The sequence below is a fragment of the Phoxinus phoxinus genome (assembly GCF_949152265.1).
Source record: "Phoxinus phoxinus genome assembly, chromosome: 5".
Taxonomy (NCBI): domain Eukaryota; kingdom Metazoa; phylum Chordata; class Actinopteri; order Cypriniformes; family Leuciscidae; genus Phoxinus; species Phoxinus phoxinus.
The window spans coordinates 2,259,311-2,276,482 of NC_136880.1; the positions used below are offsets into that span (position 1 = coordinate 2,259,311).

The 17,172-nt window shown below is 37.5% G+C and overlaps 1 protein-coding gene across 1 annotated transcript in view; it reads left to right on the forward strand.

Annotated features, from left to right (window-relative positions):
* The window catches only part of LOC306998036 (NACHT, LRR and PYD domains-containing protein 3-like), a 70,775-nt gene that overhangs the window by 27,315 nt on the left and 26,288 nt on the right, over nt 1-17,172 (forward strand). Inside the window, exons 8-12 of the mRNA XM_079611768.1 lie at nt 5,171-5,341; nt 7,866-8,039; nt 11,199-11,369; nt 13,077-13,250; nt 13,649-13,822. Of these exons, the coding sequence (XP_079467894.1) occupies nt 5,171-5,341; nt 7,866-8,039; nt 11,199-11,369; nt 13,077-13,250; nt 13,649-13,822 (864 nt within the window). The remainder of the gene's footprint in view (nt 1-5,170; nt 5,342-7,865; nt 8,040-11,198; nt 11,370-13,076; nt 13,251-13,648; nt 13,823-17,172) is intronic.

Below are 17,172 nucleotides of genomic sequence, written 5' to 3' on the forward strand. Positions count from 1 at the left end.
TCAAACCCTCGCTCATTAGTTTTAATGTGACCACACACGCAAAATATATAGACATGCAAATCGCGCTCATTACCTCAAAAACAAAGCACCTAACCTCATCAGTCCTAGCTGTTTGTCGAGTTTGGAAGACGCGCGCAAGCTTATTGGATTTACATTCGAAGAAGAAGAATGTGATTTGAAGACAAAGATTTTAACCCTCTGGGGACCAAAAACGCGCCGGCGCGTTTTGCTCGTGTTTTTTTTAGCACTGCAAAATAAACTCAAAATGCTCTGTTAATTTTGATCTTTCATTTTCGTGTTATAGATCAATCGATCCTGTTCAGTTTCTATTTTTTTTCTGTATACTCACAATAAAAATAAAGTGTTTTGCTTTTTGCCAAATAAAGAAAAATTAACATGATGCGAGGTGTGCACTCTCTCTGTCAATGAACTCCAATTTGAAACGCGTTAGAAAATGATCTGTAACTCCGCGAAACTGCAGTCAAACAGGCAAACATACCCACGGGCATAAAGCTTGAGTTCGCATCTTTCAAATGAAGTAATTTATATAAAAAACAAATATTCTCAGCCTCTGTAATCTGAATGAAAAGAGAGCGATTCCAGTCGAGCTCATTACGAGCTCATTGACTTAAATTCGTTCACGCCTACTCACGGAGCGCGCTATTCACAAGATAATGTGTTGAGCCATCTATGCAAAACAGGTAAACACCCCCAAGCAAATGCTTTAAGTTTCATCATTCAGTCACCTGCGCGTTGGGAAGATGGCACAATACAATAATATTCTTCAACCTTTTTAAAAGGAATGTAGCTTCATCACTACCTACGCCTGCAACTCGGAGTGCGCTTAGCAACACATTCAGAAATCAGAAAGAGTAAGTAGGCTACATATTTACCCACTATTATTACAGATATTTTACAGATATTTTTACAAATTAATATGGAAAACATGTCGATTTTACTGGTTTTCTAAGGCCAAATTAGAACCTGGAATTTATATTTTTCCCGCAGTGCTGAATGAGAAGAGCCATTCATATTATTAATAAACTATTGTTTTCTAAGTCGGCTAAAAACATCTCCATCTCCGCTGTTAAGCAAATTCGCTTTTAGAGAGAAATGCACCTTTCATATGCATTTCATAATCAGAATGTATTAGCTTTCGATTCGAATTTGTTCGTTTTAAAGTGGACATTTAAGCTTTATTTAGTTTCTTATTTATTTAATTATATATTTTGTTTCAGTTCTCGCGCTCCAGTTCACGGAGATCATGAAAGCGCGCCTGATTGTTTTATTTTATTTTACAAAAGCACAACGTTTTCTTGTTATTGAGAGTTTACACAAATAAAAGTAGTTGCGAATAATGTATTATTATTTTCTGTATGACCAGAAATGATAAGAGTATTTTAAGTTGTTTCTACTGTTGATAGGAAAATGCAAGTGTTCGCGTCCGCGGCTCCGTGCCACGCGCTCCACACTACAAACCGTTGGATATGCGTCAAAATCTTGTGTTTATTTGTGATAATCTTAGCCCTGTATTATTATTGTCTAATAGGGGTGTGCCAAAAAAATCGATTCACAGAAGAATCTAGATTCTCATTTGCAACGATTCAGAATCGATCTGAAATGTCCAAGAATCGATTTAATAAATAAATAAAATCAGCTGGCTGTTCGCCTCCATTTTTGTAACTAGCCTATACGGGACGTGAACGGCAAATCACTAAAACAAAAAGGAAGCAAATGGATGAGAGGGAGATCTTTCGTTCCTACCATTTGCATGTGTTTTAAGTCCTGTCAGTTTAACAGGGCGCGCTTGACAGGGCATAAGAACGAGCAGAGAGAGAGAGCCGGCCGCGCGCGCACACTCACCCGAGCGCTGTCTGCTCTCTCTCTCTCCCTCGCGCATATTAATCAAAATCAATTAATACGATGGTGTCGGGAAAAAAACTCTCCAGTGATGAAACGTTTTCTGTGTTGACAAATCTTGTGCGATATCCTAAACTGCCGAATGCATTGCTTGTTTTTTCTGTTTACATTTCATTGTGAATGCTGCTACGTCAGAGCGGCCAAAGCGTCAACGAGATTCCCCGTACTTTTTGACATGCATCCTTGACATGGCGGCTATAGCTTTTTTGCAGCTCAAGTCGGCGGCGGTGTGAACGTACAGTCAGCCGCCAGCTGCAGACCAACGCACACTGCAGTGCTTCACGAAACTCCCTGCCAACTCCGAGAGGGCAAAAAAAAAAAAAAAACTCGGTCTATCGCTGCTTCATCGCCAGGTAGCTTAGGGGTAGGACTATTATTCATTTTGAAAGAAGCGCTTTATTTTCATAACTTGTTATTCTTTAAGTTACTGTGTCTGACTGAGAAATATAGATGTTTTTTTGTCTTCACCGGTTGTGTTCTACATGATAATCGAATCGAATCGTTTTGAATCGAAAATCTTTTTGAATCGAAAATCGATTTTGAATCGAATCGTGGCCTCAAGAATCGGAATCGAATTGAATTGTGAGATGGTAAAAGATTCCCACCCCTATTGTCTAACCCGTATTATGAATGACATTTGACGAATTGCTTTGTTCATTTTTTGGATAAAAGCGTCTCTAAATATGTAGCCTAATAAATGTTATAATACTGATGATGATAATTATTATTTGCGTACACGGACCCCAAACACCTGTCTTCTAAGTCAGGTGACTGTAAATGCGCAAAAACTGTTTCCATTGCAGTTTTGCGAAATATTCCTTTTTGCACAGTTGGTCGCAAGATCTGTGTGCTTTGTAAAAGGACAGCTTGGTAAAAGGCAGGACACACCTTGGAAATGCCAGGCATGTAATGTTCACATCTGTCTTCAGTTGAACATTTAGTTCCTCCACATAGAGGAATTACAATAAAACATATTAAAAAACAAAACCTTTGAATCTCTTTGTTTAGGCTTGCCTCATGATGGGCCATTGGGGAAGTGTCTGTCACACCCCGGGTCTGAATCTCATTAATATTGATAGGCCATTACCACTCCATGCATAACCTCTTCTGACAAAAAAAAACAGTCTTACAAAGTTTAAATCAATGTATTGTTTTATGTGAACGATTAGGCAGGATGTTTTTCACATCATTTTGAAGCCAGAACTCGAAGCGACAATATCCATTAGTCAAAAGTCTTGGGAACACATATTTACTATGCGTTTTGTGGTCTCATTTCAGCAACTTTCATTTTTATTTTTTTCAATAACCACACATAAACATTATTCTCTTAAAAATACAAACATGTACATACATGTTGCTCACATATTATGGTAGCCCCGTTTGTGCTATATAGAGTGAATTTACACCTTTGCCATTAACAAAAAGCACAAATGTCAGGGCATTTAAAAACATCCCAAGGGCCCCAAAAACACCTTGGTCCCCAGAGGGTTAAGGTAAGAAATAATTCTGCATTATATTAGTTAGTGTTATTGTTGCATAAACTTCTCATTCAGCGGCTCCATCGCTTCAGTAAATGTTCTCTGCACACGCTGTGAGTTAGAGTCAGTCGCACTGTGTGTTTGAAAAGCAAAACGAATGTTTTTACTCCAATCTCATTTCATAACGTCATAATAATTGTAAACGTTTTAAGTAACATTTGATAATCAATTATATTTTTACTCTAGTGTAGTGTTACTGAAGTGTTTAACGATTTATAGGCTGCCTAGCTGCTATAGGCTTGTTATTATTATTGTATGCAGCACTGCACATATATGCCTACAAGGCACAACAAGGTGTTCATTACATTTTTTTTTAAATCGCAATTTTAACCCAATTTTAAAAAATCTAAAAATGTATTCCCAGAATCGTGCAGCCCTATAGTTTATCTTGATATCACCATGTTCACAGTTGTTTCGTTTTTTTTGTTTTGTTTGTTTTTACAAGGACCAGATGAGAGACCACTGATGGAGTCCTGCTGACTTAAACATTCACATGATTCTCTTTACATGTAGGCCTACATGGTAAAATGAAAAATCAAACAACATGGAAATGACAGGTATGTATGACACCTATGTTTCAGGAATGGCACAAAGGTGTGATCAGTGTGTTCAATAATGTGCTTTTTTGTCCTTTTTTGTGTATATTTGGATTTAAAACTAGATTAAAGACGCATCTCTTTAGCCAAGCATTCACATGATGCATCTCATACCTTTTATACTACAGTTAAATCAGATCAAATGCATTCATATTATGAACAGCAGCTACGCTAATTATTTCCCATCTGCCTTTTTTGTTGTTATCTCGGGACGCCTGTCCCGAGATAACTCAAATAGAGTTCGTCAGCTCCAGTTATGTATCCAGCCTCTCATGGAGACTTCAGATGCCCCAACGCCTGTGATGAGACGACTCGACGCCTGTGAAGAGACGACCCAACGCCGGCGATATGTTATGCCCTAAATTTTATGATTAACCAACTGTATTTTTGTATGTATATTTTTGAAATGCATTTTCTGTAAAGCTGCTTTGAAACAATATGTATTGTGAAAAGCGCTATACAAATAAACTTGAATTGAATTGAATTATGTTGTGTTGTAAATAAATCCCCAAAAGCCATTCTTTTTTAAATGCAGTCATTCTTTGTGCAAGGTTCCCCATAATGATATGGCTTGAGAGCTCCTAATTAGGGCCATTATGGGAGGGTCTTTCTCAGGTGTGAAACACTCAATATTCATGGTTTGTTCACGCTTCCTCGCATACAGCTTTCTTACACAAAACATGTCTTACAAATTTTAAATACATATATTGCATTATCTGAATTAGTATCCAGGGTGATTTTCACATAGTTTTGAAGCAAATATTCTAGTGTACATGAAAAGTCTTGTGAAGAAATAATCAGTATGGGTATTATGACCTTATTTCAGTGACAATTTTTTTTTTTCACAAACCATGCATAAACATCATTATCTCAAAACTACAAACTTTTACATACATGCTGCTGATATACTATTGTAGCAGAGTTTGTGCTGAATGCAGTGTAATAAGACTTTAGCCATGAAAATGTCACAAGTAACAGAAATAAGCGCAAATGTCAGAGCATGTCAGAACACCTCCAGGACCCAGAAAACCCCTCAGGCCCCAGAGGGTTAATATTTGTATATAGAACATGTATTTGTATGTGTTCCATCTAATTCTGTGTTGTGACTTATTGTAGGTTGAATGATTGTAACTTGACAGACAAAAGCTCTTCAGCTCTGGCTGCAGTTCTTGGAACAGACACCAATTTGAACGAGCTGAACATGAACAATAATAATCTGCAGGATTCAGGAGTGGAGCTGATCTGCACTGGACTGAAGAATATAACGTGTAAATTGGAGATACTGAGGTAAGTGGAGCCACAGGAGTCACATGACTTGAGTGAGGTGGGATGACTGACAGGATGATGCCGGAGGCAAAAGCGCAAGAGAACTTTTGTGAAAAATTCAAAGATCTTTTATTTATTTGTTACAACGTGGGTATAGCATATCAATCCTGTCATTTTGCTATTTTATTGTTGTTGTTTTCCGTAGAGAAATATTGAAGTGACATTAAGCATTAATTTTGTTCCAAGAAAAGGAAAGATCTAACATTAACCCTCTGGGGTCGGCAAACGCGCGGGTGCGTTTTGCTCGGTTTTTTTTACATAGCAGCAAAATAGACCTAAAATACTCCGTCAGTTTTGGTCATACAGACTTAAGAAATATGAAAAAATAAGCGGTTAAATGTCTACTTTTTTATGTGTCCACTTACAATCGAAATAAAACATTGTACTTTTTTCTTAAGCACGTCTCTAAACTTAAACAAAACTCAGCGAATACTATTCACTCAGACATTAGATATATATCTCTATAATCATTTAAGTGTGTAGTTTTAAATTATCTAATTCAAAACTAAAATAAATATTCTCTGTTTATGTAATCTATATAAAAAGAGAGAGATCAGCCGTTCTCATTATCGTTCTGGCACCTCATTACTCTACTAATTTGACACGCCCATGGAGAGCGTGCGCTATTCAAACGCAGATGATCTGAAGCAACACATGTAAACCAGTCAACGCCCACAACAGCTGGAAAACACACTGTAGTGAGGAATAATAATATTGTGATAATCCTGGAAATTTTACCTCAAACGTGCTGGAGTAGCCTAACAACGGATCCAGCTGCAGATCAGTTAGTGCTTTGTTCTAATCGCGATATGAAATGGTGTCTGTAAACCGCAAAAGAATTTGAGAATTTAAGAATTTAAATTTGAATCGCGTTTCTGCGTTTGAATGAATGAACGGCACATATGTTGTTTACTACAGTTAGTGTCTGTGTAAATGAATTTAGCTTTTAGCAAATTATCTATATTGCCGACTGAGATGAGTAAAAATCGACTGTCTTTGTATAAGCAACAATTAAACTGCAAATTAACATTTATGCCCTAATATATATTATAAAAGACAATATGTTACAGATGAAATATGAAAGACAACATTTCGTTTTGGATAGATTATAAAGTTTTTACTGCCACATCAACACCTAATTTACAAGGTGCAAACAAAATCTTAAAAGGTCAATATAAGCCTTCTCTTTAAATTATTTTTGTGTTTTATTAGTGACAAATTTAGGGAGAGGATAGCCTACATATTCCAAAACTTTCTGAAAATACGAATGAGAATTAACTGCACAATTACTAGAAATGTTTACCTTGGATATTATACAATTTGCAAGCGTACACAGTTTGTGGAAAAATACAATTTTTTTCAAGATGTTTCCAACTCTGAACCAATTCTGTAGTTCTGTAGTATATATATATGTGTCTGTGTGTTGTCTTTGCATTCTTTTTTGTGGCTCAGTGACACCAGAATGAAAGGCTCATTAGTATGTAGCATTAGCAGGTCTTTGTCTTCTCAGGTGTGAATGAGGACATTATTCATGACCTTGTTGGATCATTCACGCCCACCTGCATATTGCCTTTCCAAACAAAAAGTGTCTTACAAAATTTTTATCAATCTATTGTTTAATGTGAACGATTAGCCCGGATGATTTTCAGATCATTTTGAAGTAAAATCTCTAAGCGACAACATCCATTAGTCAAAAGTATTGTGGGAATATGTGAAGTTGGTCGTTTGTGGTCTTATATCAGAAAATTTAAGTTTGAGTTTTTTGAATAACCACGCATAAATAATATTCTCTCAAAAATCGAAACATGTACATACATGTTGCTCACATATTATGATAGCAATGTTCGTGCTAAATAGAGTGTAAATACACCTTTGCCATTAATATGTTTATAAGCAACTGAAAAAAATACAAATATCAGGGCATGTCAAAACATCTCAAGGACCCCAAAAACACCTTGGTCCCCAGAGGGTTAAATATCAGAATAAGGGCTACAGATCCTGAGGGCCATTGGCAAATATCTTTTCTTGTAAAATAAGTGCTCCACACGGCTCTGGGGGGTTAATAAAAAAGCTAGTTATTTTAGTCGATACAGTTTTAAATAAGGATATTTTTCTTACACGAACCCATCGCTTCACTTCAGAAGGCCTTTATTAACCCCCCATAGCACTTTTATCATGAATGGATGCACTTTGTTGGAAAAAATATACAGCCATTCACTGCTATTATAAAGCTTGGAAGAGCCAGGACATATTTTTAATATAATTCCGATTGTATTAATCTGAAAGTAGAATATCATATACACCTAGGATGACTTGAGGGTGAGTAAATCATGGGCTACTTTTCATTTTTGTGTGAACTATCCCTTTAACAAGACGACTAAGATGGGCTTCCTTATTGTAGAGGTGACTGGAAGAGCGATCATTCAGATTTATATTGCTGAGGTTTAACTGATTATTCAGCTGAGTGATTTCCTCTCTGTTCTAGACTCTCTAACTGCAGTGTGACAGAAGAAGGTTATAAAGCTCTGGCCTCAGCATTGAGATCAAACCCTTCACACCTGATAGAGCTGGATCTCACAGGGAATGATCCTGGAGAATCAGGAGTGAAGGAGCTCAATGATTTACTACAGGATCCAGACTGTCAACTGAAGACACTGAGGTGAGACGGGATCTAATAATTAATTAAATTAGTTATATGGAGGCTAAATATTCATAAATAATATATTATTTTAGCTATACAATTAGCTTCACAATTTGTTGCATCAAAATGATCAAGATCAGATCAGATGCTGCAGCTTCTGTCATGATGATGATAAACGTCAACACAGTTTAGTTGTGATACGAGCTAAAGGTCAAATAGACATTATGGGTCAGTATATGGGCTGCTATTCTGCAGTATACCTTGATAATTGAAATTAACAATTTTATTTTTGTGCACACTTCTCATCAAAATTCTAGATATCCTTTTAGTGAAATAGTTATCTGAACACAGGGTTTCTGCAGGGTTTAGTCAAGTCAAATTTAAGACTTTTTAAGACCTTTTTATGACCATTATGATTTAAATTTATGACCTACACGAATTACGAAAAATAACTTTAGTCATTAAAATTCCTTTCAAAAGTCTTTTTTTTTTATTGACTTTCATTGAAAGTAACAAAATGTATTATTTAAAGGTTCCATTTTCTTAAGAGTAACAAACTGAAAGTTCCCATTTCTTAAGTATCAAGAACCCAGGAACAACACTTAACAATTGTAAATTTGGGGACATTGTTCAGAAAAGTTTGGCAATATCTTCGTTCCCGTTGTACGACTGGTGTTTGGTCATGGTATTCAACACCCACAGGACCTCTGCTTTCAGTGTGGAGGTGTGGAGGTTGATCCGAAACCACTGTGTGTGGCACGGGATGCGAGACAAACGGAATCCCGTGCTGAATTTGGAGCCAAATACTGACTGATCGCCTGCATCCGCTGCAGACCTTCTACAGAAACTTTATACTTCGCATGTACTTTGTAAGGCTTTTATGCCTAAAGACAGCTCCAACACCTTCTTACACAGTGTGCAATATGCTTGATACTGATTGTTTGCGACGGGCTTGAGCCAACCATAGACTGTAAAAAATATGGACGTAGTGTCCGTGACGTCACCCGTAGGTTTCTGAGGAGCATTTTTGAAGCCTAAAGTGGGCGGAGCCGGCCATCGCCATCTTGGCCTCGCGTCACCGCTCGTCACTCCCGGATAACAGAATATGGGCAAAGAGGCGGAGCTGAGGAGCCTGGCAATCTGAAACCACGCCCACCTAGCGCAACGTTATGAAGTTAGCTCCATGGTTAGCTCAGGCTTGGGAGCTAATGCTTTATGCTACTCACAGTACCAAGTCTGAGACTACACGGGGACTCGTTAAAAGGTATATTATTAAAAGACATAGCTACAAGTGAGACTGTGTATCGTGATTCTGTACAGCTTATTAAGTTATTAAAGTTGTTCTGCTAGTTGAAAATGTATTATGCAGTAACTTTACAATATTACTCTGAGAGTGTGTGTGTGACCGTGATTATGTGCATACATGTCAGTCACTGTTTTTTCCGTCAGTGCGGCATCGCTCGTCAAGTTCGTAGAGAGCTTTATTATTCAGTCTATTTTAAATTCTGATTTTGGCCGCATCTCAAATGGGTCAAAACATGAAGTTCAAGTAAATGCGCTAGAAATCCGCGCTCATTCAAGGATGTGCATTTATTGCATGGACGGAGAAACACAGACACCTGCAGGATTTCATCTGACGGAACATAAGCATGATCTGTTCCAGAGCAACGGTGCCACAGAACGAGTGTAGCCTTTATATCTATAGACGTTTTTAAATCTGAAAACTCCAAAAAGCAACGAAATTGTCAGACATCCATTAGTGCATGTTCACAGAGGAGAACAACTGGAATACAGCGCTGGTTGTTCTCTCGAACGACACTCAATGACAACGGCGGAATCCAAAGGTGTGGGCGAGGTAATGGGTGTATTAAATTATATGAAATAATCCCGAAAAAAAAGCACAAACACGGCAGAGATGGCAAGTTCAGCGGCTGGAATTTGCTGAGGTGAAGTGATGGCTAACCGCCTAGCATTGACATCATCAGGAATCCACCTGTCACTCAAAAGTGGACACACCCTTAAAGGGAACTCCGGTCAATTTTAACATTGAGCTCAATTTTTAGTACATTTGGAGTGCTGTCAATACAGAGAACAACGACAAAAATCGTGTTTTCCTCTTTTTAAAATTTGCACCCTATTGACTTGAATGGGGCAAGTTTTAAACCTGCTTTTATCCTCTTAACATCCTTGATGTGTCATAACAAGTGCCCAGCCATGTTGAGTGATTCCTTCAGAGTGAACACGGTGAATCTGACTGCATTAGATGTGAAAGATATTAATAAAAATTATGTTAATTCAACAAGCGCACATACCTGTATTTACTTCCTGTTTTCGGTCGAAGTCCACAGTAGTCGACTGTCGAGTTCACGCGCCTGATCATAGGTAACTAAGCAACAGTGGAGACTCAGACTGTCAGCTGTCAGCCGAAGACGGTGCTGTGTGGTGTTTGAGAATATCAGCTCTGATGGATATGTGTAAAAAAAAAAAATCATCTTAGTTACCTATGATCACGCGAGTGAACTCGTCAGTCGACTACTCTGGACTTCGACCGATAACAGGAAGTAAATACAGGTATGTGCGCTTGTTGAATTAACATAATTTTTATTAATATCTTTCACATCTAATGCAGTCAGATTCACCGTGTTCACTCTGAAGGAATCACTCAACATGGCTGGGCACTTGTAATGACACATCAAGTTTATTTTTCAAGGATGGGGGCGGCAACTGAGAAAGTCTCCCTTAGTTTTTAAACGGGAGCGGGGGATAGATAATAGAGCCTGGTCTGCAGATCTTAATCTGGAAGATGACAGAAGAGTAAGAAGATCTGTTCATTAAGAGCTTTAAAAACAAACAAGATTTTAAACTGAATTCTAAAAGGAATCGGGAATGAAGCCAATGAAGGGACTCTAAAATTGGGTTGACATGATCATATTTCTTTGTTACCGGTCAGCAGCCTTGCAGCTGCATTTTGTACCAACTGGAGGCGACCAAGTGATGACTGAGTTTGCTTTAGGACTGAGTGTCGCTCTAGTTTCCTTCAAATGTATATTTATTTGTGTATTTAAATGTTCAAATAAAAATACTTTATTATATCAAAAATCAAACCATATTTATCATATCAATCTTTTTTGTAATGCAACAGACATTGAGTTGAGAACTGAATTGACTCTCCTGCAGGTTTGTGAGTCCTGCTGCAGAGGAAGCCTGTCAGTATGTGGATAGAGCTGTGGGTATAAACCCGTTACTCCAGAGAAAGCTGAATCTGAGTAAACATGAACTAGGAGACACACGAGTGAATCAGATCGCTGCTTTACTGTCGGATAAACACTGTCGACTTAACACACTGAAGTGAGTATTGCTCATTTATTTATAATATTACTTTATTTTTAGTTGCAATGTTAGCTGATGATAATATTTCCTCACTTGTTTGAGTCAAAGCAGTTTTTTCCTCAGCGTCACAAAGAGCCACAACAATTTAAAGTAATAAAATTTAAACAGCAAATTAAAAACACAATTAAAACGTGAAATCAAGCTTAAAATATTTGGTTAAGACACAGACAGTTTGATCATGGGTCAATAATTATTTCAGTTACTGTAGAGGCAAAACGAAATCAGAAATGTTCATAACTGCTTTCAATCAATGTTTGTATTTCCCAAAATGTAAAATTTTGGGAAATATATAATATAACTTGTAAAAATGTGAGAAGTGCATTTTAAAAGTCTGATCAGTGTCTGCCCATAATAAGATCCACTGAAGGCAAGTTGACTGAAAGCTAGTGATGAAACCTTTACAAATCTTTGGTTTCAAATCAGTGGTTCGAAACGTGTCACATGATACACGTGTCACATGATACACGTGTCACATGAAACGTGTTCGAAACGAGTCACATGATTTCAGTTATCGAGGCTCCGTTACGTTATAACTGTTTCGACACATTTCAAAATGTCAATGGTTCACCGCTGAGGGGCGATGATCTCTGTGAACCCATGAATCATGCAGATTTACTGAGATTAAACAAGTGTTTGTGAAATATTGTAAATATTAAAGTTATAGCTTATTTAGAGAAATCAGCAGAATGGCTTAGTGCAGGCGCTAACGGCTCCAAATATGTATCTCGTAATTTACCCCACTAATAATGTCCATAATGTTACCAAACTTCTATATTAGTGCAAATAGGTTCCGTACTGCACTTTCCAATGCCTCATATTATAAGTACATCATAAGTTTATTAAAATAACACTTGCCTGATGGGTTATGCTACTGCTAGACCGGACGTTGATGTCACTTCGATGAGTTGAGAAAAGTCAGTAAAAGTCCCTTGCAAAACTCACTAGTGTCATCACACTACATCCTTATGCTTTGCTTTCTGCCAGGACTTTGACTGACTTCAGAACAGTGAATCATTTTGCGACTAAATTGGTTTAATTGATTTGAAGCTTGATTTGGGGACATTTTTGATGTGCAATTTCATGTGTTTTGAAGGACAAAAAAATGGATATAATTAGCTTTAAAAGCATGTCAGTGGGCAGTAGCATAAATGATTAGTCAAGCAGAAAACAGATTCTTAAACATGAGAATCAGATTAATAATCATAATAATAATTTGTTACATTTATATAGCGCTTTATTTAGGTTAAATGTTGCAATGAATGATCCACACTACAAAATTGAATGCATAGATGTTATGCTTATTGTTGACTAAACACAATCACTTATTCCAAACAGGAATGAGAAATGATTCAATGATTATTTTGCATAGATGTTACATTTCAATCAAACGCCAATGCAATTCTTCTGTGTCCCGAGGCATATGAGCAATATATATGAGCATCAAAGATCAGTTTCAGCAACTTGTTTCTTTCCTGAATTAATCAATGCTTTTGGACTAATTGATTCAATTAATGGTTCAGTTGCTCACTCATAAAGACAGTCACGTGTCGCCCCCTTCTGGCTTAATGATGCAAGTTACACAGACACAGACATGGGGGGCGAATAATAGCTCTTCAATAAGATGATCATTATAGATGTGAACTATTGTTATTTCTCTGTCTTCAGTCTGTATGATTGCAGTATTACAGAGAAACAGAGTCTCATCCTGACTTCAGCTCTGAACTCAAACCCATCACTCCTGAGAGAGCTGAACCTGAGCGGGAATAAACTAGGAGACACAGGAGTGAAAAACCTCAGTGATCTACTGATGAACCCACAATTAAAGCTGGAGAAATTACAGTTAGTGTCATTATAGTGTACAGCAATTACAGTGTGACTGAAGTTTATTTATTTGAAGACAGCAGGGCTTATGTTTCATTGTTTACAGCAGTGCACTTTCTGGGGTTTCCCTATTGCTCACATTTTATGTGTTTTTATCTAGATAGTAATGGTTTAATTTCCAGCATTTGATACAATGTACTGATTGTGTACATGCAGAAATCTGCCTTTTCAACAGAGAATAAAGAAGAGAGACGTCAAATAAATAGTTAAAATGAAAGAGAAGAAACCGTGTCTTCCAGCGCACAGAACTAGTGTGACTGGGTTTCAGAACAGACTGTTGGAAACTAAATGCTGCTGTAGCTCTTCAAAAAGATGATCATCATAGATGTGAACTATTGTTATTTCTCTGTCTTCAGTCTGTATGATTGCAGTATTACAGAGAAACAGAGTCTCATCCTGACTTCAGCTCTGAAATCAAACCCGTCACACCTGAGAGAGCTGAACCTGAGAGGGAATAAACTAGGAGACTCAGGAGTGAAGCACTTATGTGCCGTACTGAAGGATTCACACTGTAAACTGGAGATATTGAGGTCAGTCACATTCACATACAAGAATCAAAATGCTTAAAATCACTTCAACAGTTTAAACGAAAACTCTTTATACTCATTATCTCACAGTGAGTCTGAGTTCACATTATATTCGTGCAACATTTTCACCGTAGTATTTTGGTGAAATAAAGATGATCTCTCTTAGGGATGCAGCGATGCCACTTTTCCCCAAACGACTCTGATATGATAGTTTAATTTTTGATACTCGCCGATAGCGAGGACAGATACCGATACCTGTATTTTCACTGCATTTGTAATTATTACATTTATTGGGTAGAGAAACCAAAAGAATATAAATTATATTAGTTGGCTTCATTTGTTCATCAAATATATATTTCCTTCAGTTATTTTCCTGCTTAATTAAGCCTGCTAAAATGCATTGTATGAGCTTCTGTTACTGAACACGGTTCCTTCTATTGCTCTATCATATTCATCTTTCGTTCAATAGCCCAGCACATATTTAGAGCAGCTCCAGCAGGACTCAGTGTGAGGATTGGGTCAGTGCTTCAAATGTTCAGACAACAGTGAAATATCTATTCTTTATTCACATGTTGATACTACAACAAAACTACCAGCCTAATTAATGTGAATTTAAAACATTATTAAGGACAAGTAAGCAGTCACTAATAAAATAAGAACAAATAATAAAATTACAAATAGCACACATAGAAATACAATATAAGAAAGAAAGGCTACAAATGAAAAAAAAAACAGTTTTTTTTACAGTTTTTCGTGTAGATCTAACAGTAGTTTTCAGGTACAGACATTTGAATAAAGTGATCAAATGTGAAATAACACTGCGTATTCATTACTGTATGAATTAAACGTAGACTTTCTGTAAAGTTACTAAAGGGTAGCCTATTTAGTCAAGAGCAGTGAGTAATTTCTTTGTGCTTTGTTTGATTAGCATTAAAACACATCAGCAGGTTTATTAGACTGCTGTCCCTTTAAGACCGAACGCACGGACCCCATCAGAATATACTGTCTACTTCACTTGAGATATAACAGACTGTGTTTACTGGGATACTCGCCAAGATGGGCATTTTTACATAATTGTGTGTGAATTTATCCATACAAGCACAAGACGTGAAAGATAACTCAGTTCATTATTCGCGCGTTGCCTGAGACGCTGGTTTCCGGGGTGAGCGCTTTGGATGTTTGCGTTCATGAAACTTCTTGACCCGCAAACCTCCTGTAATAATGTAGAGAACCACTCGTTATACATAAACCAGGTAACAGCTCATGGTTTACTTACATATACGATTTAGTCTCTCTCTCTCTCTCTCTCTCTCTCTCTCTCTCTCTCTCTCTATCTCTCTCTCTCTCTCAATTTTCAATTTCAAATTAGCTTTATTAGCATGACTGTGTAACACAATGTTGCCAAAATATCAAAATGATATTCAAACCGAACCGAAGAAAAATGTGATACACCACCTACGGTTCGAACCGCGATACTCTCATTTTGAACCGAAAACTAATGAAAGCTGTATTTTTACTAAATATACACTAACTTTTGATTTCCAAGTGCATGTCACGTTATATTTGGTGATCGATCACGCTTGGCAGTTAGACTGCAGTGTTTCCCACACATAGACTAATTCGTGGGCGGTGCGCCACATAATCAACACCGTCCGCTACATATTACGTTTTTTGGCGGTCGCCAAAGTTAATTTTTATCCCGCCAAAGCCTTATTTGATCGGTGAGTGATGTAGATGACAGACTGCTGCGCTTGTGACAGGTCGCATGTTACTGAGAGAACGAGCAGAGAGAGAGAGAGAGCCCGGCCGCGCGCGCACTCTCACCGTCTTAACTGTCTTGCACTCCCTCCCTCGTGCATATTACCGGTAATCAAAATCTTGAATTGACACAATGGTAAAAGGTCGGAAGACCGAAGCTTCACGTGTAAAAACGTTGCCTTATCTTCTCTGAAAAGTGTTCCGCACATTCAGCTGACACAAACCACACTTTCAATAAACCTAAATACCTATCCAGTGATTAAATGTTTACTGTGTTGACACAAATCGTCTGCAATGTCCAAACTGACGGGATAATCACACAACGCGTACACGTCCGCTAATGACACCTCCGATTCGCGCACTAATGACTCCTTTGAACTGATTCCATTTAATGAATGGTTAAAACAACTGATCTATCCAACATCACCAGACGTCTAAATCGGTTACTTTACAATAAAGTTCAATTTATTAAACTCTAGTTAACTACATTTAGTTAACATTAACTATTAATAAACTGCACTTCTACAGCATGTATTGATTTTTGTTAATGTTTATTTCACCATTTACTAGTAGCCTTATTAAAATCAAAAGTTGTTAACATTAGTTAGCCTAATGCACTGTGAAGTAACATGAATAAACAAAGCATGAACAGCTGTTTTTTTTATTAACTATTAAGAGATTAAAGGTTCTCTAAGCCAGTGGTTCCCAACCTTTTTTTGTCTGAGACCCCCTTTTTCCCAAGAAAATATTTTAGGGCCCCCCTTCACATATAATTATATTATCGCTCTTGTAAGCTTGCAGCAAGGATGACAAAATATGTTGTTTTCAAACAAACGGTATGTTTACTATAACCAGATATGTTTATGCAGAAATAATAGCCTATAATATTGAAAATACAATAACAAACATCAGTAGGCCCTTTGTAATTTAAAAATGTAAGCATAGAAGTAGCCTATAAATTGGCCCTATTTGAAATGTAATAACACAAATATTCACACTGGTGTGTAGGTAAAAAAAGAAAGAATATAGGCTGTTACTAAATGACTGCTGTCTGGCACCTCAATTCTTGCATGTTATCTGTGGGGCTTTATCAATGTGAGGCTTTATTTGTTAGGCTTTTGGCGCTATAACGAGCGATAATAAACTTATGCGTCTTTCGGAAGAACATTGTAGCCGGAACTACTTCTCTCTGTGTACGTCTATGGCGAGTCACGCAGGTCCTGGGCGACTCCGCAGCGGCAGCGATCGAACCAGTGTAAAATAGTCCCAATGTAAACACTTATTATAGGAGTACCATAGTGATTCAGGATGGACAAAAACACGGTTTGGAAAATGGATTCATAATGAACTCGCTCATTATATACATTTTGTAAATTTTGAACAGAAAAAAGTTAAGGACTTTTATTTAATGCTCATTGCTCAAAACTTTTCAAAATATGACGCGACCCCCCACAGAGCTCGCTGAGGCCCCCTTGTGGGCCGCGACCTCCCTGTTTGGAACCGATGCTCTAAGCGATCCTGGGTGACGTCACTTATTGTTGATGTTCGAACTATTGTCAAACAAAACGGAGGCTAGCTAGACCCTCCCTCATCCG